Source organism: Antechinus flavipes, chromosome 1, assembly GCF_016432865.1.
Source record: "Antechinus flavipes isolate AdamAnt ecotype Samford, QLD, Australia chromosome 1, AdamAnt_v2, whole genome shotgun sequence".
Classification (NCBI taxonomy): Eukaryota; Metazoa; Chordata; class Mammalia; order Dasyuromorphia; family Dasyuridae; genus Antechinus; species Antechinus flavipes.
In genome coordinates, this window is record NC_067398.1 from 152,097,741 (window position 1) to 152,125,101 (window position 27,361).

Below are 27,361 nucleotides of genomic sequence, written 5' to 3' on the forward strand. Positions count from 1 at the left end.
CTCTGGATAAAGCATTTAACTCTATTTACCTCAGTTCCCTCATCTGTCAAATGATCTAGAGAAGGAAACGGCAAACCACTCCAGTTGTTTGCCAAGAATATCCCAAATAGGATCACAAAGAGTCAGACATGACTGACATAGTAGAACAACACCAGAAACAAAAAAATCAGGAAGTTTTGAATTGAAATTCCACTTCTGATATATACTAGACAAGTCATTAACCTCCTAATTCCCCAGGTAGAACTTCAGGTATAAATTGCACAACAGTTGCTATTGTGCATTGATTTTGTGCATTGTCTTCCTACATAGGAGCTGAAATTACAGATTCAATATGCCTTCTCTTTCCTCCCCCCCATGTACAATTTACAGAGAGATTGAAGTCTAGGAAAAATGTTTCCAGTTCATAGGCTTTGTACTAATCTTACTAGAACTTTACCCAACACTGTCCTCAAAATATTCAGGGAGGCCCAGTGATCATTGATCTTAGAGAGTACCTGTTCTGTCCTGTCCTATGCCTTAGAAGCTTGGAGGGAATGATATATCCTTTGCACCAGATCCAGGACCACAGTGTGGCAAAACTAAATCCCAAGTTTGCAGTCAATGACAGGCAGAACAAAGGATAGGTACAAAGGTAAGCTCTCAAGGCTGGAGACAATTGAGACAATTCACAACTGCAGGGAAATGAGGGAGAGAAAGAGTGTGTAAAACAGGCAATCCAGATTTGAGGCATCTTTTTTTCAGATCAGAGGCAAACAGATGATGCAAAGGATTCAAAGGAGGCAATCCAAGATACATACTATTAGCAGAGGCTGGCCAGGCTCATCCAGAAGGGAGACCAGATGCTCCAGGGATGGGGATGAGGTTGGGGATGGGATAGAGGCAGAGAAAAAGCATTTATTATTATTCTCCTATTTTGTACTAGGCACTGTGCTAAGCACTTTGCAAATATCTCCTTTGATTCTTACAATCACTCTGGAGAGTAGATGTTGTTATTATCATCCCCATTTTACAGTTAAGGAAACTGAGGCAGACCTATGTTAAATAACTGGTCCAGGTCACTCATTGGTCAGTCTCTAAGGCTGGACTTGATCTCAGGTTTTCTTGATTCTAGACCTAGCCTTCTACCTTCTTCTACTCCAGGGATCGCAGAGAGCTGGAGCTGAACTGAGAGGACCTGGATTGCCTTTTTGGGTGCCATTTTTTAAAAGCTTTGGATAAGACCTTCATCTCTCTTACCTTATTGGCAAGCCTCCTTTATCTCAGTCTTCATCTATGAAAAACAAAGACTCAGACACCATCAGAGGCCCTTCCCATTCTACATCTCTGTGCCTGTGGTAACTGAAGATAATTGGAGAGTAGGGACCAAAGTTCAGACAGTTTCCAAGAAATGGCATCAGAGATCTGTTGTCTTTGCAACCACAGTGCTTAGCACAGTGTCCTGCACAGAACCAGAATGTGATAAATGCTTATTGAGTTAAATTTTTAGGAATACTAAATTTTTAGGATACTAAAAGAAGGCTCACTCAATGGCACACTCATTGGGAAAGACCTCACTGACCCACCTTCTCTTTTGTCTCCTCCCTTGCTCAGCCACAAACTCCCAGTATTTAGAATGATTACACAGGGTTTTTAGGCCAGCAGACATATTCTATGGAATCATCATCCTTAAGCATCTCATTGTAAGGTCAACAGACTAGTTCTGTTTAAATATAAAAAGAAAATTTGAACATTTATCAACTAGACACCAGTCTTTTAGAGATGCAAAGTTCATCTTTCTCACTTAGCATAATATCAGAACTGTAATTCCATAAAACAGCAAATAAAAATGTCCCTTTTCCTCTCTTCCTCTTCCTTCCCTCATTATCCTCCTTTTTAATCTTCCTTTCTTCTACTCTTTTTTTGTGCTTATTTTCTTACCCTTCTCTTCATCTCCTCTTTTCTCCTTTCTCCCCATTTCCCCTTTCCCTACTTCTGTTCTTCTTTACCCTCCCCACTTCTTTCCACCTCCTTTTTACTGAGATAGGAGTTGTGCTGGTGGAGGCGAGAAGCAAAAGGTAAGTGACTCACCACACCCCATCCCCCATAGAGCCTGCGTGGGCCAGATAATGATCTGCTCCAGCTTCCTGTTCCCCTGAGCTCAAGATCAGCATTTCCCTCATGAAAATCTTGAGATTACACATGCCCCCAATGCATGACCTTTACTGAAGTAACCAGGTCTGCCATGCTAATTGCCTTACAGTATATTTTACTCATAGGGATTCCTGCTGATCTGGGCACCTTTATCATGGGAAGTATGAGTAAGCTTGTAGAAGGGAAGTCAGATTTTCCTCTTAATCATATGGATGAGATGGAAACATTGCAACTGCCACTAATGAAAATTGTATATTTATATCTATTTGTAATTCATTCATTGTCTTACATAGACCTCAGTCCTTTAGGGACTTGTACAAATTCTTACCGTGTTTTTGAAATGCACACTCTGCATTTCAAACTCTGATTTGGCTGAGTGACTGATGTGGGACAACACACATGGGCAGCAGTTCCCAGGTGCCAGCCTGTGTATATAGCAAGAGCCTCATAGCCATGGATGCACAGCTGCTACCCCAGCTGGGTTACCCTGGTTCCTTTTTCCTTTCCCCCAAACAAGGGTGCTTCTGGGCTCTCACTCTGCTGCCTCAACGGGAGCACTTTATACCCTGATACACAGGAGCAAGACAAAATATGGCAGAATTGGTCTGGCTGCATTATGCCTTTGCAGCAGGAGACTTTAAGGCAGCAACAACTTTCTTCTCCTCTTGAATTTATAAGGGTTCCAGAGCCTAAATAACTCCAGACTTAATTCTTCCCTGAATCACACTAAGTTCCAGAGAGAGGAGAACAGAAAAAGTGCCTAGCTCTCCAATGTGACTCAACCAGAGTCCTGGCTGCTCTCTTGAGACTGTGGTCAAGTAGTCAAAGGAAGAGAAGCCCCCTTCCATATCTCACCTGCTAAGAAGGCAGATCAGACTCAGTTTCTCAAAGATATCAAAGTGTTGGCCAATGGGGAAGAGCAGGAAGTATACTGAATTATATACAACTATATGAAATAAAAGCCAATGAATTGCAAAATGCCACAATTTAGCAGATTTTATTCTTGTATTCTTTTTTTTAAAGTAGAAATCACACAATCATATATGGTATTCTAGATCTAGAATTGGATAGGATTTAAGATCATCTAGTCTAAAACCATCAAAAGATGAGGAAATGGACCAGGGGAGTTAAGTGATTCGGTAAGGTTACTGTAGCATCATCTTGGGGTCATAGAAGTCATCCAATCTGACCTCTTCATCTTAAAAATGACTTACCTAAAGTCACACAGGAATTAAGTGAGAGGGCAAGTATCAGAACCCACTCTTCTGATTCCAAATACAATTTGCAGGCTACTACTGTGGGTCCCCCAAACAGACTAAGGATTGGAATACCCACAAACACAAAACTCTGCAACTATTGGACATATTTGACAACCAAAACTGAACTTCTAATCAATAGATCTGAACTTGAGTTCTATTTTTCCTGTTTTATAGTTACTGACTATATGGGTCTGGATATGACACTTAATCTGTTTTAACCTCGATGAGCTCATCTGCAAAATAACAATTTGTTATTATTAACAAATTATTTAATTATTATTTTTTTATTATGATGATTATTTATTGTGTTTTGCCACATCAGAGAAAGAATAACTTTGTTAGCTCTAAGGAATTTTATAAACAAAAACTAATGAATTTATATTTCTAAACCTTTTTCAAAACCAATTACTCATAATTAAGATAATTTATCATTACTACTACTATTACTATGATCGTAATTATTATTCTTAGCCACTACAAATCCTGAATTACCAAAAAGATTCCTCATTAAATGATGACCATTCTCCTATTGTTATGAAAGCATGAAAGCAAACTAAAACATTTGAGTGTAAATTGCAATTCAAAGGTAGATGGACAGGGTTCATAACCACAGATTTTCTCATGGATGTTAAAGATGATGAGACTGAGACAATTAGATGGATAAAACTGATGGGGTTGGAGTCAGGAAGACGTAAAGCCAAAATTTGCCTTAGACTGAGTAGCTGTGTGACTCTGGCAAGTTAACTTGCCTCAGTTTCTTTATTTTCAAAAATGAAGATAATGGATAGTCCAGTTTTGTTGCGAGTGAAAAACTATTTATAAAACTCTTTGCAAAACTCAAAGCACCATATAAGTCCCATCATCATTATTTTTATTATTATTATTACTGTTGAAAAAGTTATGATCATAGCATCCAGCATAAATTCTGCATAGAATATAAAGTGACACTAAAAATAGCTTGAGTTGATGGTTACCTGGAGGGAGCAGGGAAGGGGAGCAGGTGTGGCAGAGAGTAGTGCTATTACACCAGAAGAAGACACTCCAGCTTTGTTATAGAGATATTGTCCCTCTATGTAAATGCTGTGTTCATACGTATATATGTGTTTCTCTTCATGTAGGGATGCTTGTATGTTCCCTTTTTGTGAATATCCTCCATATAATTCCTATAAAATTATGCAATTTATACTGGTATATATGGATTTGTTGGAGATTGAGATTGGGAAGGAAGGATACTCTATTATTATTTGCATTGCTATTTTATGAAATGTCTTTTTAATGAACTGGATATTGTCATCTGGCTGACTGGTAAAAAACAAAACACTGTGGTGGGGGCTTATGATCTGTGGTTTGGAGAGGATTGCAAAATATCTAGAACCTGAAGTAGGTAATTGAGGGCTGAGAGTGAGTACCTCACACTATATTTTAGTTCTAAATCCTATGGTCCACTTAGTATTGCATGTTTCCATGGTTACCTATATAGTTGTTTCACAAATTCATGGCTCTGTAACTAATAAAATGAGTAAGCAGAGGCTTAAGGTAATCAATTTGAAAGGACAGTTTAAAATAGAATTACAAAAATATTAGCTAGAGCTTAGTGTGCAATAATTATTGGATCTCTGAACTTTAGCAATTTTTATTTTTTACACATTAGTTTTATTAGCCTGGAGACTGATTCTTTGCTGTTTCTGAACCACTTTGCTCTCAGATTACTTTCTTCCTATTTTGTTTTTTTTATATGTACCTAGTTATTTACATAGCTTCTGCTCCACTGTAAGTTGAACTCTTTGAGGGCAAGGACAATTTTTTTTTACCTTTCTTTTTATCTCTAGTGCTTAGGATAACATATGGCCAATAGTAGATGTTCAATAAATGCTTACTGACTGTCAGAATCTGTACTTTCACAAATGTAGTGGTCATAAGAACAACAACCCATATTTACATAGGTAATAGGTTTTTTGCTTTGAGCATCCAGGGGGAATTTATACCCCATGCTCTTGAGGGCTAAGAGCCAAGAGTGTGTTGCTTGCTGAGAACTGCCCAGATGAATGTGTCAGCCCATTATGGCTTTAGGAGAGTAGGAGAGTGGGATACTTGGTTTGTGCAGCATGGTTTTAGGGCATTGTGCTGTCAGGGGGCTCCAAGTTTGAAATGTTGATAGAACACAATTTGTATACTTATTAACAGCTAGTTTCTTTCTTTCTTTTTTTTTTTTTTTGGTGAGTACTAATATTATCTTGGGATTGGGGCATTATCATCTTTAAGGAAATGAATTAGGTCTAAGATTCTAAATTCTTCTTATTCAATAACCAGTCCATCCCCTCCCACACATAGTAAGCCCTAATCTCCAAGACCTTGCATGTTACAGGCCTGCTAATATTCAACTCTGAGTGACCTCCACCACCAGATTGCTGTATTCCTGTTCCTTGACAATCCAGAATGCTTGCAGAGAGCTATGAAATCATGATGATTTCACCTGTTATAAATTTATGGAGTGTAACTTCATCTGAACCCTCACAGTTGCAGGACAATCCTTCTTTTAAACTCTCATTGATTTTCTATGTCATTTCCCATGGGGGCTGTTTCAAACCTTTTTCTTTCTTCTAAAATGCATAACATCTCTCACCCCTTATACACATATCAGATGATCATCTGAAGTAAGCTTCCTACTCTACAACTAAAACTTTTGAACATTTTTACCCATTTTCTTTTCCTTCCTCCTATTTTAGGGTGAGGTGTCCCTATTCCTTACCAAGATTAATTCATCTGTACTCCTGATTTTATCCCTTCTGCCTACTCTTGAACCACACCCAATCATCACATAGTCTCTCTCTTCATCGATTCTATACTATTTGCATAATAATTGTCAAATACCATGAATACTATGCCTGCAGTCTCTTGAACTGTCCATTTCTCCTTTCTGTTTTTGTTATTATCACTCAAATCCCATTGCCTACACAGTTATTCCCTTACTCAAACTCCTATCAAATTTCACACTATTTAATTTTGAGTTCATCTCACCAAAACTTGACTACTCAGCACACTTCCTCCATGCCCCACACTATCCTATCTTTGGCTCATGGTTTACATTGTTCTCTCTACCTAAAATTTTCTATCCTCAGCTCCATCTGTTGAAACAATAATTTTTGACCTCTTTCAAATGCCAACATGCTCCAGGAAGCTTTTGCTCATCCTCCTATTGAGTTCTTTCAAATATTCAATAGCACTGTTTTTATAGGTTTGCCCTGTCTTTTCTTATTATATTTATAAGGATGTGCTATGATAATAAGACATTTACATGCACTTTAAGGTTTGTGAAACACCTTATACATTTTATTTCATTCTATCATCAACCATATGAGGTAGACATGGTACTGCAGGTATGATCTTCATTTTACAGATGAGGAAAGTGAGGTTCAGGAAAATTAAGTGACATATATGATCACATATGTGGTATGTGTTATAGTTTAAATTTGGAGTATTCCTTTTTCTTCCCTCTACTTATTGTACTGCACTGATCTCTACCTGATGTTTTAACATGAGTTCAGCTAAGATGTGTATTTAACATTTGTACTTCTCTGAGGAAAAGGCAGCTTACAGTGGTGCTTAGAAAGCTGATATTACATTAAAAAAGATCTGGGTTCAAATCCTACCTCTTATACTTTCTGTGTGATCCTGGACAAGTCACTTAACTTCTTAGTTCTTGAGCCCTGAAAGTTTTTAAGACTAAAAGTAGCTGAATAGCTAGCTGCCAATCTGTAGCTATAGGAGTTTCCTTTTTTTTTTTTTTTTTAAGTTTCCTTTTTGAGAGGAAGGAAACAAGCATTGATTACATGATTATGTGTGCATTACATGAAGTGATTTGCACAAACATGATCTTATTTGATCCTCACAACAATCCTAGAAGGAAAGTATTATTATTATTATCTTCATTTTAAAGTTCAGAAAACTGAGGCAAACAGGTCAAACAACTTGGATGGTTACTCAGCTAGTAAGTCTGAGGTAGAATTAGAATTCAGGTCTTCTTGACTCTAGGACCAGAGTTCTATAAACTGAAATCACAAATCCCCTCTCCCCCTAAACAAAACAAAATTCTCTCCCAGTACTTGCATAGAGTAAATAATTAATAAATATATGTTGTTATTCAGTCATTTTTAGTCATGCCCAACTCTTTAGTTTTCCTTTTGGGTGTTTGCTTGACAAAGATTCTGCAGTAGTTTGCCATTTCCTTTTCCAGTTCATGTGGGTTTTCCAGAGTGGCAGGAAAAGAGAAAGGGGAGCACCATGCCCAGAATCCTTTTGATGAGGAAGAAATAACTGGATAACACTGTCTGTGGAGTTAACAATCAAGGATGGAAGACAGCAGGAGGAGTAGATTGTCTCTAGGTGAAGAGACATGTCCAGGATCACATAACTAGTAAATATCTGAGGCTTGATTTGAATTCATGCATTTCTGATTCCAGGCTCAATGTTCTATCCACTAGCCAACTCACTTTTGGTTTAATATTAAAAGTGGTAATAAAAGTGGAAAGTGCTGATGATACATGGATGAAGGGAGATAACAGCCCTTGAATAAAATTCAAAGGATGCTAAATCGGAACATGATTTCAATACAAGCAAGCAGAAAGAAAAGACAGATGGATCTAAAGGAGTTAGGAACACAGCAGAAAAAAAAAAAGCAAAATAAGTTCCAGATTGAAAAATGTAAATGAACTCCCATGGCGAAAGACAACTGAAAATACAGAAGCAGTACTGTAAGTGAATAATGCTTTGGGTTTGAATAAACCAAACCAAAAAAAAAAAAAACAAAAAACAAAAAAAAACTTCTGCTCTGAGATAGCTTTGAAGTAACCAGAAGAGAGCAAGATTCTGAGATACCTCCTTGGGTGGGCAGATTATGATCCCTAGATTGATGGAGGGCAGAATGCCATATATAAAGGACAGTCTTTCTAGTGGTAGGGAGGCAAGTTAGAGCCTTTGCAGTCAAGGGCTAGACAAGGTCACACCCTGACTACTTGAGAAGAAACCAAAACAGAGAGGCTAACTCAAGATAAGACACAGAAAACATCCAGAATAGGAAGAGGAAGTCCCTAGAACTATTTAAAGGAGTTAAAAAGGGATAAACACCAAAGGCTGGCAGTATTGGCTGTGACTGACAAAGTCAGAAGCTGATTTTCTGGCTCTGTTCCTGCAAACATTTTCAATTTCTCTTGCTAATACCCACCTAGATATAACTGCCCTGGAAACATGAGCACCCATCCTGCCTGGCTCTCTGGGTTTAGGATCCCTGCTTCCTTTAATCTGAGAGTCAGAACAACCAAAATGCTTTATTATGGCACTTTATAGATACAGTTAAGTGGCATGATGGATACAGTGCCATATTTGAAGGTAGGGTGTACTTGACTTGAAATTCTGCCTTAGATACTTTTAGTTGTTGCATAATCTTGAACAATTCATTTAAACTGCTCCTGCCTCAGTTTCCCCATTTAAAAAATGTTTTTTTTCCCATGCCAGGGTAATTTTTTTTTTTACAACATTATCCTTTGCACTCATTTCTGTTCCAATTTTTTCCCCTCCCTCCCTCCATCCCCTCCCCTAGATGGCAAGCAGTCCTTTATATGTTTGATATGTTGCAGTATATCCTAGATACAATATATGTTTGTAGAACCGAACAGTTCTCTTGTTGCATAGGGAGAATTGGATTCAGAAGGTGTAAATAACCCGGGAAGAAAAACAAAAATGCAGATAGTTCACATTCGTTTCCCAGTGTTCTTTCTTTGGGTGTAGCTGCTTCTGTCCGTCATTTATCAATTGAAACTCAGTTAGGTCTCTTTGTCAAAGAAATCCACTTCCATCAAAATATGTCCTCATACAATGTCGTTGTCGAAGTGTATAATGATCTCCTGGTTCTGCTCATTTCACTTAAAAAATGGGGTTAATAAAGCACTTGCTTCATGAGGTTGTTGTGAGAATCAAAAGAGATATATGTGGAGTACTTTGCAAACCTTCAAACTCTATACATTTATCCCTTCTATAATCATGACTTTCCCCATTGTGGTTTCCATATATCATAGCTTGACATAAAAAAAAAAAAAAAACCAAACAAACAAACAAACAAAAAAACTTAAATGGGAATTTCTTGGGAGTTTTGCAGAAGCTACAGATAACACATAAAGGCAGACATAGAAAAGGTTTAGAAGCTCTCAAGATGCATAATATATGCATAGTATTGTATAATATAAAAATAATACCATTATAATTCAGACTCTTTTCTGGCACAAGGAAATGCCAAAAAATTTTACTTGTATTTTCCAGAGTGGGGAGAACAAAGGGGATGGTGAGGAAGAAAAGAGCAACATGCCCATAACCCCCTTGATATAGAAGGAATAACTGTATAATGTTATCTGTAGAGTTAAGGGTTAAAACCAATTGAAGGGAAAGAAAGACTGGAAGATAGCCACAGGGATAGGTGGCCTCCACTTTAACCCAATCTGACCTTGAGTGGAGGGACTACCCAAAGCTCTGTTCATGCACTCCCAGGTGTGTTAGAGATAGCCCAGCAAAGCAGTCAGATTCCATTTTCTCAGCGTTCCAGTCTGTTTTAGCTATGGGTGTATCTTTGTCACTTATTTGTCTGGACATGCTCACTGGAGGATTTTGGTACTAGCCGAAATCCTATATCATGGATGAGGAGTGAAGGGGAGGAACTCTTGAAGATGATCAAAATAGGAGTTCGTTTATTCAGAATTCTCTCAGCCTTATATACCCTAACACACTTACATAACTATAGCACAATGTGCATGTGCTAACTAAATACTGCACATATGGGACCACATAAACTACTTGCCATTGTGTGTAAATGTCTCTTTGCCACTTTAGTATAACCCTGCTTTAATTACAACACAGGTTGTCATGCCCCTTGATTTCTCAAGAAGGCTGAGATGCCCCCAGGGGTAATGGAGAGCCAAACCAAATAAATCAGCAGGTTCCCTTGCTGGTTTAGAGGGTATTATATCTCACCTAAAGTTCCCCCACTATCTGTGACCCTTTACACTTATTGAAGACCAAATTAATTTGATTTTGCTACACAAACTCCTCACCTTTCTCACAAAAAAGTAAATAAATGGGGAGAGGTGAAGATGCATTATTTCCTGAAAGCAAGATTGACCTAAGCAAAAATGCAAAGTTTATTTTCTGATGTCCCTAGCTGCTCATTTCCACTTTTCTCAGCTTCTTGAATGGTTTGCTCCCTTCTCTGTCACTACAATTCCTGCCTTCTCTCCTCTCTCTTAGCCTTTCAAACTTAGACTCTCATGGACTTTCAGAATTGGAAGCATCACCTGACACAGCATTTTACCTACACTTTTTTACTGTGCTAAATGAAGGGATTGAAGCCCAGGGATGTTGTGACATGCATGAGATTATTCAGTTAATAAGCAAGCAAGCCAATGCTAGAATCTGAGTCTTAACAAAAGTCTGGCCTAGTTCTGTATCCTTTATAGGATATCTCTTATTAGCTCAGAATAATGAAGATCAAAATGAACAAAGTAGGCAAAGTACTTTGTATACCTTGAAATACTGTATAGATAAGATTGGTTATTGTCCTTGTTCAGTCATGTCTGACTCTATAACCAGTGGACCATACCATGCTAATACTGTCCTGGAGATAATAGGGCAAGCATTTGAACCCAGGTTCTCTGGCTCCAAAATCTGGCACACTTCCTACCACTTTAAAGGGAAGAGAAAGAGGAGAAGCTTTTTGGTAGTCCCTAAAAATGTCATTGCATTTAGATGGCACCATAGTACACAGAGTGCCAGGTCTGGAATGAAAAAGACTCATCTTCCTGACTTCTAATCTGGCTTTAAACACTTCCTAATTGTAGGAACCCAGGAAAGTCATTTCACCCTGCTTGCCTCAGTTTCCTCTTCTGTCAGATGAGCTGGAGAAGGAAATGGAAAACCACTCCAGTATTTTTGCCAAGACTCCCAAATGAGGTCACAAAGAATCACTTGGACATGACTTAAAAACCACAGAACAACAAAAATATCATTGTGAAGGTGTCTGCCTGGTTGTAAGGCTGGCCATGCTTGAACAGAAGCAAGTCTTTTATTCATTTGGACACAGGAGGTGAGGGCAGGTCATAGCAAAAGAAGATGGACCTTAACTTTGATCAATTGTTGGATAATTGAAAGGTTCACAGTGTTATTTGAAGAAGTATTTAAAACTAGACCATTTCTGAGAGTGGTTAGAGTGGGATTACCCTGAATGACCTTATATAACAGTTTCCTATTACCTCTAGGATAAAATATAAGCTCTACCATAAGATTTTTTAAAGCCCTTCATGATTTTACCTTTCTAGATGTATCATCTACTTTGTCTTTTGTCCTTGCTTTTATCCCTACTCCCCATACCAACTCCTGCCTCCCTCTGTTCTTTGGTTTAGGCTTGGCCCCATTCCAGCTGAAATATACTGCCTCCCTTCTTCCAAAGATAATACAGAGGTTTTCCATTTCTTTCTCCAGCTCATTTTATAGATGAGAAAACTGAAGCAAACCCAGAGTCACTACACACAGCTAGTAAATATCTGAGGCTGATTCTCTAATTGATAAATGGTCAAAGAATATGAACAGACAATTCTTAGATGAAGAAATTGAAACTATTTCTAGCCATATGAAAAGATGCTCCAAGTCATTATTAATCAGAAAAATGCAAACTAAGACAACTCTGAGATACCACTACACACCTGTCAGACTAGCTAGAATAACAGGGAAAGATAATGAGGAATGTTGGAGGGGATGTGGGAAAACAGGGACACTAATACATTGTTGGTGGAATGGTGAATACACCCAGCCATTCTGGAGAGCAATTTGGAATTATGCTCAAAAAATTATCAAACTGTGCATACCCTTTGATCCAGCAGTGTTTCTACTGGGCTTATATCCCAAAGAGATCATAAAGAAGGGAAAGGGATCTGTATGTGCACGAAAGTTTGTGGCAGCTGTCTTTCTAGTAGCCAAAAACTGGAAAATGAATGGATGCCCATCAATTGGAGAATGGCTGAATAAATTGTGGTATATGAATATTATGGAATATTATTGTTTGGTAAGAAATGACCAACAGGAGGATTTCAGAAAGGCCTGGAGAGACTTACATGAACTGATGCTGAGTGAAACGAGCAGGGCCAGGAGATCATTATATACTTCAACAACAATACTATATGATGACCAATTCTGATGGACCTGGCCATCTTCAGCAGTGAGATGAACCAAATCAGTTCCAATAGAGCAGTAATGAAGTGAACCAGCTATGCCCAGCAAAAGAACTCTGGGAGATGACTAAGAACCATTATATTGAATTCCCAATACCTATATTTTTGCACACCTGCATTTCTGAGTCCCTACACAGGCTAATTGTACGATATTTCAGAGTCCGATTCTTTTTGTACAGCAAAATAACAGTTTGGTCATGTATACTTATGTATCTAATTTATATTTTAATATATTTAATATCTACTGGTAATCCTGCCATCTGGAGGGGGGAAGGAGGGGAAAAATTGGAACAAGAGGTTTGGCAATTGTCAATATTGCAAAGTTACCCATACATATAACCTGTAAATAAAAGGCTATTAAAATTTAATAAATAAATAAATATCTGAGGCTGGATTTGAACTTAGAAAGATGAGTTTTCCTGACTTCAGAGCTAGCACTCTATCCTTTGTGCCATCTATCTGCCCCCTTAGGGAGCCTTAGTTTCCTTAAATCTCAGCTCAGGCTCTCCCACCTTGAAGAACATGGGGTTGGGGGGGGGGAAGGAGGGAGGGCTTCTTTCCCTTACCCCAAAGCTGTTAGGGATGTTGTTCTCAGTAGAAAAGAAAGCTCCTTGGGGGCAGGAATTTTTGTCTTTGTGTTCCCAGGTAGTCATCATCACTGAGATTTTAGTTACCACCAAAAAGCCAACCTCCTTCTCTGTCTCTAGCACTTTGTTTGGGATGTTGAAATATTTAACACGATTTTTGAATTGAATTGAACGGTACCGTGTAATATTGTAGTTATATGTGTTTGTATTATATACACCTTCTAAACTATCAACTAAATGAAAACAGGAGCCCCTTGCCTGTGGATTCCTTTAGGGTGGGCAGTGTTTTTGTTGCTGTTGTTTTGCTTTGTTTTGTTTTATATTTCCAGCAGAAATTTTTCCCAACTTGGCTTGACAATTCAGTCTTATCAAAATTTTGCCTCTCTCTCCCCCCATCTAGCACATACTTTGTCATATTGGATACCTGCTGGAAAATTGATGATATTTATAAAGTGCTTTCTGACTTTTAACTTTTTTGATTCTCCCAACAATCTGGTGAAGTATTATACCCATTTTACAGAAAAGGAAACAAGATCAGAGTTTTCTTCAGCTTACCTGATCAATGTCAGAGGCAGAATTAAAACCTGGTCTCTCTTGACTTGATAAGGGCAATCACTAAAATTCTCCTGCCCAAATGAAATTATTTTCTCCTTCTCCATTTAAATACCACTCTTCTTACCCTCACAATGGCTCACAGACTTACTTCAAAAAACTTATGCTTGTGTCTTATCTCTATTGATTGCTTCTAACTTATCCTGGGTGTAACTTTTTTGTATGTGGCTATTTGCATACTGTCTCTCCCATTAGAATGTGATCTCAAAAGCAAGGACCCTCTTTTTCCCTTTGTTTTCAGTGCTTAGCCCAGTGCCTGGCACTAAACAAATATTTACTGGCAAATTCTCTTGTAGGGATTTTTTTCCCTACCATTTTGATTGTCTCCCTATTTCTTACACAAACTAACTAGAAAAAAACCAAAGATGCTGCTTAGTGCTTCAGATTTTAGTAATGTAGATATTTTTTTATTTAGTCCCCCTTTTTTTTATAAAAATAAATCAACAAAGGCTTATAAAATCATTCTTCCCTGGAGTCTCCCAGAGGCATTTCATAATTTTCAATGCTGTTCTTCAGGCCCCTTCCCATTTAGCCCCCTGTAATTCAGCTGGTGCAGGAGGGCAGATCCTTCACAGACCTAAGGGCCCCTATCATTTTCCTTGAAGGATATTGTTATCTATCACCTATCCTTAGTTTTATCTTCTTGCAGTTTCAGCTGCCTACAACTTGAGCCTGTGAATATGTTACCAATACATCTTTACCATCTTTCCTTGGAACTATGAAAGAAAATGATCCTTGGGGAGGGGAGGGGGAGTTTCAGAGTTTTCCCACCTCTCCAAAAGGTAGGGTGGTATGACCAAAAGATCCCAGAGTTTGAAGTCAGATCCAAGGATTTAGGGTCAGAAGTGACCTTAGACATTGCTAAAAAAGCAATAGATCTGGGAGGTTTCACATAGAGAAAATTTCAGAACCAGAACTCAAATCTAGGCCTTATGATTCATCTGAATAAGCTCACAGCTCCAAAGGATCTACTTAGGTAAATCACAGTATTACTTTATATCTCATTTTTCTCATCTGTGAAATGGGTATAATGATGCATCCATTTCCTACTTTAGAAGGTCACTTTGAGCAAATAAAGTAACGTACATAGAGCATTTTGTAATTTAAAGCACTAAATGGATAAAGAATCAACCTCCAACATGACTGGATTCCAACATGGTCACACTATATTTAAGCTTTACCTCTGACTGTATGATTTAGGATAGCTGCCTGAACCTGTCAGTGTTTTGGGTGTAGTTCTCAAATATGGGTCCTGGAATGCCTGAAAAATCTCTGATGCCCTTTCCATGAAAACAAAACTATGTCCATAGTAATACTAAGACATTTTCATTTCTAAATAGCAAATAATAATATATAGAACCCATATAGAAACATAATTTATTTTGCTTCTGTAGAGAGTCAGAATTCTGTTTCAAGCATACTTTTTTCAAGTATACTTCTCCAGAGACCCAAGAAACATCGCATGATTCCATCTCTGACAACATGTGCCACTGAAAAAGCATGACATTGAACATCAAAAATTGTTGATTGAGACTACTACAGGACTTCAAAACCAGCAGGAATCATTGTATTCCCTGAGATAAGGAGACTGTTGTAGGACTTCAAAATCTGCAGGAATCATTGGATTCCCTAATATATGAAGTAACGGACAATAGATTGGTTTTGGACGATTTCTAGGACTTGTGGACATGTATAATTCCTCATATTGATTCATGTTGTTTATTACATCACTACTAGCCTGGGTTATATTACCATGTGCTTGTGTAATACCTCCCATGCTGATGGGTTTATGTACACCTGTTTCAAGTAAGACCCTTCAGTCCAGAGGAAACCTGCTAACAATATCTGGTTTGGTGTTCTCATCTCCCTGAGAAGTCAGGGAAGGCATGATCACCTCTTTTTTGGTGTTTTTACCTTCCTTCCTGAGAAGTCAGGGAAGGTGTAACCACCTGTGTTCTAACACAAAGGAAAGCGGAAGATGTAGAGGGCCAGAACTCTGGAGAAGTATATTTGAAAGAAGATCTTAACTCAGAGGAATTGATGAGACAATGGCTATCTAGTTTACATATACTTAGTACTTTGCTTGGTGATGTAATAGTTCTCTAATTCACACATATTCAGTATGCAGTAATGATGTAATTATAATAGGATATATAAGAACTGGGACAGGAAGTTAGACTAAAGTCAGACTGGCAAACTGCTGGAAGACACTGAGTCAGACTAAGACAGACACAGACTATGGAAGAGACAGTAAAGATTTTGGACTCCATACCTGTCCATTCCAGTGGTGTCTATCCTTCTGAGACCAAGGCCCTTCCAGAGGACCTCCAGAAAGCTAGCCCGAACATTACATTTCTCCAGAAAGCTAGCCTGAACATTACAGGATCCCCAATAATTTTTCTGAGTGTACAGGCGTCTGGAGACTAAAAAGTTTGAGATTCATTGCTCCCTAAGACTGTAAGTATCAATAGTGCTGATATGCCCTATTAAAGGGAGCTTCCTATGCTGATGAAATCACAGAGAATCCTTCATTTAAGTTTTTCAGTCATTTTCAGTGATGTTCAACTCTTTGTGAAAATGTTTAAGGTTTTCTTAGTAAAGATAATGGAATGGTTTGCCATCTCTTTCTCCCAATCATCTGACACATGAGGAAACTAAGGCAAACTGGATTAAATGACTTGCCCAGGGTCACACAGCTAGTACATGTCTGAAGTCAAATTTGAACTCAGGAAGATGAATCTTCTTGATTCCAGGCTGTCATTCTATTCACTGTGCCACCTAACCCTTTTTGCCCCAAATCCTTTCATCCTGACTTTCCCATTATACTGAATTGCCTTTGCAGATGAAGGGATGGTCAGGAGCTCCCAAGTAGTCATTTTCTTTCATAGCATCAAGAGAAGATAATGGTATAGATGCATCAGTGATATATTCCTAACCTTTAGTAGCAGGCTGCTGGTACTGCAGGGAGATAAAACTAGAGCTATGCCTACAAATGTATGAAAATCATCTTGTACATTAACTTTTTAGCTTGAGTAATAAGCTGACAACAAATAGCATGAGCTACTTGGATGAAAGGTCTTTAGAAAGTTGAATTAATGCAGTTATTAGGAAATTATAATTGAATCAAGGATTCAAAGGTTTAGATCTGGAAGAAACCTTAGAGATCTCATTTCATTTCTATAATTTCATAAAGGGGGAAACTGAGGCCTAGAGTGTGTGAGTATGAAATTGTCCTAAGTTAACAAATTAGTAATGCTGCAATTCAAACCTAACTTACCTCTCCAAATCCTGTTTGCATTCTAAGACTCAATATAATTACTTCATACTTCTTTCCATGTGGACTATACTGAAATTTATGGCCTGTTCTACTTGAACATGTTTACTTAATTTACTCCTTCAGAGTTTTGGAGTCCAGAGCTATGATTTCTTTCTTTCTTCCTTCCTCCCTTCCTCCTTTCCTCCTTTCCTCCTTCTCTTTCTTCCTTCCTTCCTCCTCCCCCATCTCTTTCTCTCTTTATGTCTCTGTCTCTCTCAATTTTATCATTGGTTTGGGAAAGGCACTATGCATAAACTCTCTCTGATGAGTTCAGGCAAGAAGTAAGTAATTTATGTTCCAGAAGAATTTCCTGGCTACAGGGTTCAATGAATTGTTAGTGATCTCATAATTAGTGTAGGATATCCCAAAAATCTTAGTGCAATTTTAAGCTTTAAGAAAAAAAATGCTACAAACATTTTAAAAATCACTTCAAAGTTTAACTATTGGAATTTCTTATAGATTTACTGAGTTTTGTGAATTTTGAACAATAAATTTTACTTTGGACAAGATGGAACACCTTTTTATTATGTGTTGCTATATATTGACACTTTCTCAGACCTTAGGACTAGTGGAGTAAATTGTCTTGCTTGCCTACCTCAGTTATCTGAGCTATCTCCACTTTTTCTTATTGGGTTGTCAAAACTGTCATGTATGCATCAAAACCTTGTTCTTTGGATAATTTTAAGGCTAAAATGGGTCACTGAGCAAGCAACCGATGAGGATTTTTACAAAATTCAAAAATTCACTAGAGCAATGTTCAAAATGAGGCAGTGGTCATGTGAAATTTTAATAAGGAACATGTCAATATTTTTAAAATATGAATAATTGATCTTTAAGGGGGGCAGATAGGTGGTGCAGTAGATAGAGCACCAGCCCTGAAGTAAGAAAGACCTGAATTCACATCTGACCTCAGACACTTAACACTTCCTAACTGTGCGAGTCTGGGCAAAGTCATTTAATCCCAATTGCCTCGGCAAAAAAAAAAAAAAAAAAAAAAATAATAATAATAATAATAAAATAACAATTGATCTTTAAAATATCATTTTTTAGTAAATTGGTAGGTTTTGTATTTCTGAAGTTATTAAAAAAAAACAAACAAACCCTAAAAACGCACTAAGACTTTTGGGACACTATGTCATCAGTTGTACATATATCCATTTACTACAACTATTCTGTCTTTTTATCTATACTTAAAAATGAATACATTTTCCAGAATAAAAAAAGTCAAGATATGTTTAACAATGTAATTTCCTTTTGCTAAACATTATTAGAAGGATTCTTTCTTTTCTTGAAATTGTGACATTTCTGGACCAGCAGGATGAATACAGAGAGGCTTGACGAGACTTACATGAACTGATGCTAAGTGTAATGAGCAGAACTAGGAGATCATTATACACTTCGACAACGATATTGTATGAGGATGTATTCTGATGGAAGTGGATTTCTTTGACAAAGAGACCTGAGTTTCAATTGATAAATGACGGACAGAAGCAGCTACACCCAAAGAAAGAACACTGGGAAACGAATGTGAACTATCTGCACCTTTGTTTTTCTTCCCGGGTTATTTTTACCTTCTGAATCCAATTCTCCCTGTGCAACAAGAGAACTGTTCGGTTCTGCGCACATATATTGTATCTAGGATATACTGCAACATATCTAACATATATAGGACTGCTTGCCATCTAGGGGAGAGGGTGGAGGGAGGGAGGGGAAAAATCGGAACAGAAACGAGTGCAAGGGATAATGTTGTAAAAAAAAATTACCCTGGCATGGATTCTGTCAATATAAAGTTATTATTAAATTAAAAAAAAAAGAAATTGTGACATTTCTGGTGGATTCAGGGCATGTATATGATTGCCACATGTAAGCTTCCACTACTACAATAACCTTCTGCCTTTGATATCTAGCTTCAAAGATACTTCTTCCATGAAGCCTTCCTTGATTTCCCCAGTGATCAATGTTCCTCACAACTTTCTATTAATGATTGCTGATCTCTTTTGCATTACTCATGTCCTACTTTATATTATAGCTATAATATGAACTCCTTGAAAGCAGGATTTGTTTTACTTCTGCCTTTGCATCATCAGTGTGTGGAATGAATCAGGTACTTAATAAATACTGAAATGAGCATTGAAATGAGTTTAGTGAAATTAATATATTAGATTTTCACACTAGACTGTAAGTTTCATGAAGACAGGGATCTGGTCCTATTTATAAAAAAAAAAAAAATTCAACATAATGCTCTCAACATAGGGATAAGGACAGAGAATTGACCTGGGATATAATTGGCATTGGAGACTTCCAGGTGAGGAAATTCCTTCTCCCAATATGAATCAATACCTTCTCTGTAACTGATAGTCATGGGTGATCTCCCTAGAGCTCTGTATACAGCAAAGATTCAATGTGTTCACTGGATAGTTCCTAAATTGAGTTAATACCCATAGGCAAGATATCAAATGCAGCAACATCTAAATGCTGGCCTGTGGAGTCTGGGACCAAATGAGCAGCACCAGATGAGAATGGGCAGTGGAGGCTTCAAGAGGTACCCATAAAAATCATTTATTTAGGCATGATCCCAGCCAACTGTTGTCATCTCTTCAGACTGAATTCCCACATTGGAAAGAGCTTAATTTCTGGCTTAGTGGATCTGGGTTTGACCTCTGAATATTGCTGCCTCTTGAGACATAGATTAAATCTCTTGACTTCCACTTATTTATCTGTAAAATAAGGTTATATTGGATAGCTTCTGAGGTTCATTCCTGCCCTAGACCAGGATCCTATGCCCTCTGTGATACTCATATCTGTCTAGAGCTAAGCTATAGAGTGACTCTGTAAATGCTGGGTTTTGCCTCTTGAGTTGGCAAGCTAATTGAGGCTCTGCCCATGAGTTACTGACAAAATGAGGGCTCTTCAGTGTAGCTGGCTTTTTGCTTCCTCAGTCTTTGAAAACAGAAGATCTAAAAAGTGAAAGTGGCCAGGATTTAGGTCAAGGTCTACATAGCCCGAGATTCCTCAAGGAGCCATCTTACAGTACTCACATGATTTCACAACTACCTAACCTGATAGCTTCTAAGAATAACAGTTTGGAACATAAAATTTCTCTATTTTCCCCTTTCTTTCACCCCTAAAGTAAAGCTAATTGAGTAGGCAAGAGCCAGTCTCTCTGGGCCTTCTGGTGCTTGGCTCTGCAAGGTAGTCAATCTTAGTTAGATGTGTTCCACTTTTTCCAGGCAATGCAACCTGGTCCCTAGGGCCAATTCATGCAACCCCAGAGCTAGAAGTGGAAGCATACTTAGAGGTCATCCTATCTAGGATTCTCATTTTACTGATAAGGAAACTAAGGTTAGGAAAAATTAAAGAACCTGTTAAACTCACCAGTTGGCATGCAGAAAGGGTATTTGAGTCCTCTAATCTCAAGTCTAGTGTTTCTTCTACAAGTCATGCAGCCTTCTGGTCTTGGGAATCACAGAGACTGCATGTTTTGCAGAAGAAATTGAATTAATGAGTTTGAAATAAAATGACCACAAAATGAAGTGACTTAAAAAAAAGAGAAAAATATGCACGTACATATATACATATATATGTATGTATGTGTATGTGCATGTATATGTTTATACATATATACATATATATGCATTAACCAAAATACATAGGATTACAAGGGAAAACAATTATGCTGAAATTAGTTATCAAAATAACCCTCCCCTCTTCCCACACACACTCACACATACAAAACTCTTATCTGGTGGTGGACCTTCTCATGTTTGTCATTTCTGTTCCTAGTCTGATCTCAACCTAACCCTCATCTGTCTAATTTCAAACCATTGTTATTCCTGTTTTCAGGTCTTATTTCAGTCTTTGTTCTTGTTCCTATTAAATTCATATTTTTGGATTGTGTTCTTTATAACCAGGTCTGGTTTTAGCACCCCATCATCTCCTATATCCCAGGAGTGTTTTAGCACCCCTATCCCCTAATTCCTGTATTGTTTCCAGTAAATTAATCTGACTTTTCTTAGTCTCATTAGAATGCCATCTTCCAATATGACTCTGGAGCATCATATCAACTGTGATCCATCAAGGCAACCCACTTAGTCATGTGGGGGCCTGGCAGCCAAGATGCAGGTTCATCTACCATGGAAACAATAGTCAGACAGGCCCTGGGTACTCAAAAGAAAGATAATTACAGGAAGCTACTCAGGAAGAGCTGGGGATGATGGCTGAGAGGAAGCATTTGATCAAGAAAAAGAAAAAGACTGAGGCCTCCAATATTCCTTCTTAGAAACAAAATATAGTTTGAAAAATACAGTTTGAGTCCATAGAAATCAGGTACAATTTAGTCCCCTCCTTTTTTTATTCTTTGTGTATCTCCCCCCACAGCCCTGTGGTTGCTGGCTGAGATATCTGGCTTACTCCCCATAAAGGACAATCTTGCCATGCTCCTTATTCTCCTTTTACTGAGGGAAATTGAATATTGGGATGTTTGAACTCAGCCAAGATTCAAAATTGAGCATCTAGATTTCACCTAGAGAAAGATTATTTCTCTTTTCTCTTATGTTCCTTTCCCTCTTTCATCTATCCTTTCCTTCCCTTCCCTCCCTCCCCCTCCCTTAGAGCACTCACCTCAGTGCACATTTGGGTTGCAGATATAGCTCCTATATATTGAAGAGTCAACAGGCTAGTCAGAAGCAGACAGGATATATAGCCCGCCATTACAAAAGCTAGCTCAGGTAGCCTGTCCACTTTCTTGAGTCAAACAGTGGCCATCAACGAAATGCACAAGTATTGAAAAGCACAGAACAGGAGCTCACAACAGTACACTTTAGTAAAAGTGAATTCATTGGTCAAAGTTTTCACCCTCTGGGCAGTTCCTCCCATAGCAAAAAGAGGAAATCTCTCTTTGCCTGGGCCCCTCTCCACCCACCCACTAGCAAAAGTTTAGCCCCACTGGGAGTATGAATGATTAATGCAGTACTTCCTGATGGCAAACACAGCACTTCCTTGAACAACCTCCTTGGTTAGGTATTCTCAACTTTGGGGTCCACAGACATATTTCAGGGAGTCCATGAATTTGGTTGAGAAAAAAAATTTTATTTATATCACCATGATTAGTTTTCTTTGTAATCTTATGTATTTTGTTTTGTGCTTTAAAATGTTAATTTAAGAAGGGATCTGTAGACTTCACCATACTGTGGGAAGGAGGGCTGACACACAAAAAAGTGAAGAATCTCTATTCCATGATGAGGGGTGGGGTGGATGATGAAGTTGGTTCCCAGGTTAATAATTCATTTCATTGTGGACCAGTTTAAGTGTTTTGATTGATGTTGAGAGTCTTTTGCCCCTGGAAATGATTGCTTTGGGAAGCCACATTCAGACACATACACAAACAGGGAGGGAGAAGGAAAGGGAGAGAGTGTGTGTGGTAAAGAACTTCAATTGTTTTGAGGAAGTTTCATTTTATTCTGCTCGGAGCAAGATGAAGTGTGATTGCAAAATAGGAAGGGCAAAAGGATGCGCTCAAGTTTTGGGTGAAGTGGCACAGTGAAGGGTAGGAGGATGGGAAAAATTGGGTTGAGTCATAATTTTCCAATGAGCTCTTACCTACTACCTCATTTTGCCCACCAATCCTCTCTCCCCCGCCCCAATACTTTGGGTTTACTTAGCCCTGCTTTCTCCATAGTTTATTTCTTACTTATTTGATTTCTCTTTGGCCTTCAGTGATAGAACCATCATCTACTTTAAGTACCCTAAAATGAATTGAAGAAGGAAATGATAAATCACTCCAGTACCTTTGCTTAAAAAAAGGGGGAATCAACAATAACCACTGTAGATGTTACCTAAATTCTGAACTGGAACTGGGCCCTCTTCCCTTTTTATATCCTCTCTCTCTCTCTTTTCGTGGGTTAAATTTCAATCCCTGTACAGATGGCTCACAGATCTCTATATACAGACTCAATCTCTCTCCTGAGTTAAATCCTGGATTACTAAGTGCCTATTAAATATTTCAAACTGTATGTCCTGGAGAGAAGACTCATGTTCAAAACAAGAGCATTTTCATTCTCCCAGTCTTCCAAGTTCACATGACACCTCACATCTTTCTCATCCAACATCAGCCAGCCCTTGCTATTTCTATCTAAGGATTATTTCCCAATTGCCTTTGACTTTTTTTTTTTAGATGTTTAAATAATTTTAAATATGAAACACAGCAATTACAACAGGATTTTTGTAGCAGAAGCCATAACAACAGTAGTAGCAGCAGCAGTAAAAGTATCATCATTAGCAGCAACAGTAGCATTATTAGCAGCAGTAGCAGCAATAGTAACAGAATAACAGCAGCAGCAATGGCAGCAGCAGCAGAAATAGGAACAATAGAAACAGTAACCATAAGAACAACAGCATTAGAAGCAGCAGTAATAATAATAGTAACAGCAGAGGCAGCAAAAGCAGTAGCAGCAATAACAGCAGTAGTAACAGTAAAAATAAAAGTAACCACAGTAGCAGCAGTAGCAGTAGCAGCCGCATAAGTACTAGAGTAGTAGTAATAATAGTAGTAAAGCAGCGGTAGTATAATAGTAAAAATGGTAATAGTATCGGTAGCATCAACAATAATAGTAATAATAATAGTAGTGGTATCAGTAGGAATCAGAATCAGCATCAGCAGTAATAATAGAAATGCTAATGGCATTAATATTAGCAGTAGCAATAAAATCATCATCAGTAGTAATAGTACTAGTAGTATTTTCACAGCAATAATAGTAATAATAGTTGTGCTCATATCAGTAGCAGGAATAATAATAGTAATAATGGTAGTATTATCATCAGCAGTAATAGAAATAGTTACGGTAGTAGTAGCAGCAGTAACAGCAACAGCATCTGTAGCAGTAATAGTAATGGTAGTAGTGTCAGCAACAGCAGTAATAGTAATAGTAATAATAATGGTAGGAAGATCAGCAGGAGTAGCAATATCAGCCCCATGCAGCAATAATAATAATAATAATTGTAGTAATATTACCATCAGCAGCAATAATAGTAAAGATTACAGTATCAGCTACAGCAGCAAGAGTAACAGTAATAGTATCAGCAGCAATAGCAGTAATAGCAGTAGTAATCTTAATTACTTAAGTCTTAATAGCAGCAGTAATAACAATACTAATAGTAACAGTAACAGTACCAGTAGCAATAACAGTAATAGTAGCAGTGGTAACAATAGTATTAAGATCAGTAGCAGTATAGTAGCAGCAGTAGCAGAGTTCCATCAGTTGTAGTAGTAGCAGCAACAGCAGTAGCAGCAGTAACAGTATCAGCAGCAATAGGAGTAAAAGCAGTAGCAGTAGCAATAGCAGCATTTGTAGTCTCAATAGCAGCAGTAGTAATAGTAACAGTAACAGCACCGGTAGCAGTAGCACCAGAAAGAGTAACAACAGTAGTTGTAACAGCAGTATCAGTAGTAATGCAATATTAATAGTAGCAACAATAGCAACAGTAATGGCTTTCACTTTATGTGACCATGGGCAAGTCCCTTAAACCTGAAAGAAAAAAGACAATTTGATCCTTAGTATCACAAAGAACTGGACTTGAAAGAACAACAGTATCATCTCACCTAATGGAACATAATCTTGAAATCAAGGACTCCCCCCCCCCTTTTCTCTTTGCATTCCCAGGACCTAGCACTGTTTTTGGCACATGGACACTTGATAAATATGTTGATGATCAATCAATAAGTATATATGAAATATGCATTATTGTATACAGGCAGCATGCTGGGTGCATGGAGTTCAAAGAAAAAAATGAAACAGTTCCTGCTTTTAGGAGTTTGCATTCTCTCAAGGGAGACAAAATATATACATATATTATGAAATACATACAAGGTAATGTAGAAGGGAGATCTGGGCAGCTAGAAGGATCACAATTACAACGGATATACTAACTACTCCCATCTCTTTGCTCCCCTTGTTTTTGTCATTGGAGAAAAGGTAAAAAGTGAGTAGAAGTCCCATATTCCAAGTAGTTATGGTCTATCCCAGAGATAGGATGGTATCCCATGCCTAAGTAGAATATAACAACAAACTTTGGTATAGGGGCCAGGATTGAGAGTTGGAGGAGGAACATAGACTAGGAAGGGAGGTTTAGATTTACTTGATCTCTCCAAAATGCTATTCCTGCAAAAAATTCCCAAAATATTCCTGTTCCTGCAAGAAAAAATATCCCAAATTGTATTAGAGATTGGGATGAGTAAAAGAAAAGAAAAAAGCACAGAAAACTAGCTCTATATTGAACTAACCTCTATCTCTAATAGAGGATTAGCTCTTTGTGTACAAATGGAGGAGTCACAAGGAGGGTGGGAGACAGTTCTGAGTCCTGCCAGAATTTCTTTTCCATTTTATTCTCCTCTGTCTGCACCTTTGATTTCCTCCTCCTTATGCAGAGGCTTCAGTAACTTCCCTTTTAACTGGAATAATTTGCACTCTACTTCTGGGCCAAGGACAGCAAACTTGCTGATGTAATAGGATTTCCCCTTATTATTATTATCATTATCTCCATAATTTAAAGTTCTATGACTTCATCATTCTGGGTGCTTCCTTATTGGTAGACATCACAACCTCTCTATAATTTAGAAGATGGTCTTTGGGAGTTTCTGTGGCTGGAAAATTCAGGCTGGTCCTCAGATGACAGATATCCAGTCAATCACTGGTCCTGTAATTGATGATTTCTTGATAGAAATTTCCTGCCCTTGTGTTTCATTGGTGGAGCCTTAGAGAACTCAGGGTCACTTTTTTTAAAGCTTTTTATTTTCAAGACATGTGCACAAATGGTTTTTCAACATTGACCCTTTTTCCCTCCTTCCCTCTACTCCATCCCCTAGATGGCAAGCAATCCAATATATGTTATACATATTAAAATATATGTATATTTTTATCCAATATATGTAATCCAATGTATGTAAATATATTTATACAATTCTCTTGCTGAATAAGAAAAAAATAGTTCAAAAAGAAAAGTAAATGAGTAAGAAAAAATGCAAGTGAACAACAACAAAAAGAGTGAGAATATTATGTTGGGGTCTACATTCAGTTCCTACAGTTCTCTCTGGGTGTAGATGGCTCTCTTAATCACAAGATCTTTGGAACTGGCATCAGTCATCTCATTGTTGGAAAGAGTCATGTTCATCAGAATTGATTGTCCTATAATATTGATGTTGCTGTGTACAATGATCTCCTGGTTCTGCTCATTTCACTTAGCATCATTTCTTGTAAGTCTCTCCAGAACTCTCTAAAATCATCTTCCTAATCGTTTCTTATAGAACAATTAATATTCCATAGTATTCATGTACCATAAGTTATTCAACCATTTTCCAACCATGGGCATCCACTCAGTTTCTAGTTTCTCACCACTATGAAAAGGGCTGCACAAACATTTTTCACATATGAGTCCCTTTCCTTCCTTTAAGATCTCTTTGGGATATAGGACTAATAGAAACACTGCTGGATCAAAGGGTATGCATAATTTGATAATTTTCTGAACGTAGTTCCAAATTGCTCTCCAGAATGGTTAGATTTGTTCACAGTTCCACTAACAATGTATTAGTATCCCAGTTTTCCAACATCCCCTCCAAAATTCATCATTATCTTTTCCTGTCATCTTTCCCAATCTGAAAAGTGTGCAGTGGTATTTCAGTTACATTAATTTGCATTTCTCTGATCCATAGTGATTAAGAGCACCTTTTCATATGATTAAAAATAATTTCTTCATCTGAAAATTGTCTGTTCATATACTTTGACCATTTATCTATTGGAGAATGGCTTGAATTCTTATATATTTGAGTCAATTCTCTATATATTTTAGAAATGAGGCCTTTATCAGAATCCTCAAATGTAAAAAATGTTTTCACAATTTATTACTTCCCTTCTGATCTTGTCTGCATTAGTTTTGTTTGTTTGAAAAAAATTTAACTTAATATAATCAAAATTAGCTATTTGGTGATCAATAATGACTTTTAGTTCTTCATTGGAAAGAAAATCCTTCCTTCTCCACAGATCTGACAGGTAAACTATCCTATATTCTTCTAATTTGCTTATAATATCACTGTTTATGTCTAAATCATGAAACCATTTAGATCTCATCTTGGTATGTGGTGTTAGGTGTGGGTTGAGCCCTAATTTCTTTCACACTAGTTTCCAATTTTCCTAGCAGTTT

General features: G+C 37.7%; 1 protein-coding gene across 1 annotated transcript in view; it reads right to left on the minus strand.

Moving 5' to 3' along the window:
* CD180 (CD180 molecule) overlaps window positions 1-21,939 on the minus strand; it is a 34,771-nt gene extending 12,832 nt beyond the window's left edge. The window contains exon 1 of the mRNA XM_051991584.1: window positions 21,791-21,939. Within this exon, the coding sequence (XP_051847544.1) occupies window positions 21,791-21,880 (90 nt within the window). The 5' untranslated portion in view covers window positions 21,881-21,939. The remainder of the gene's footprint in view (window positions 1-21,790) is intronic.
* Between the last annotated feature and the right edge of the window lie 5,422 nt (window positions 21,940-27,361).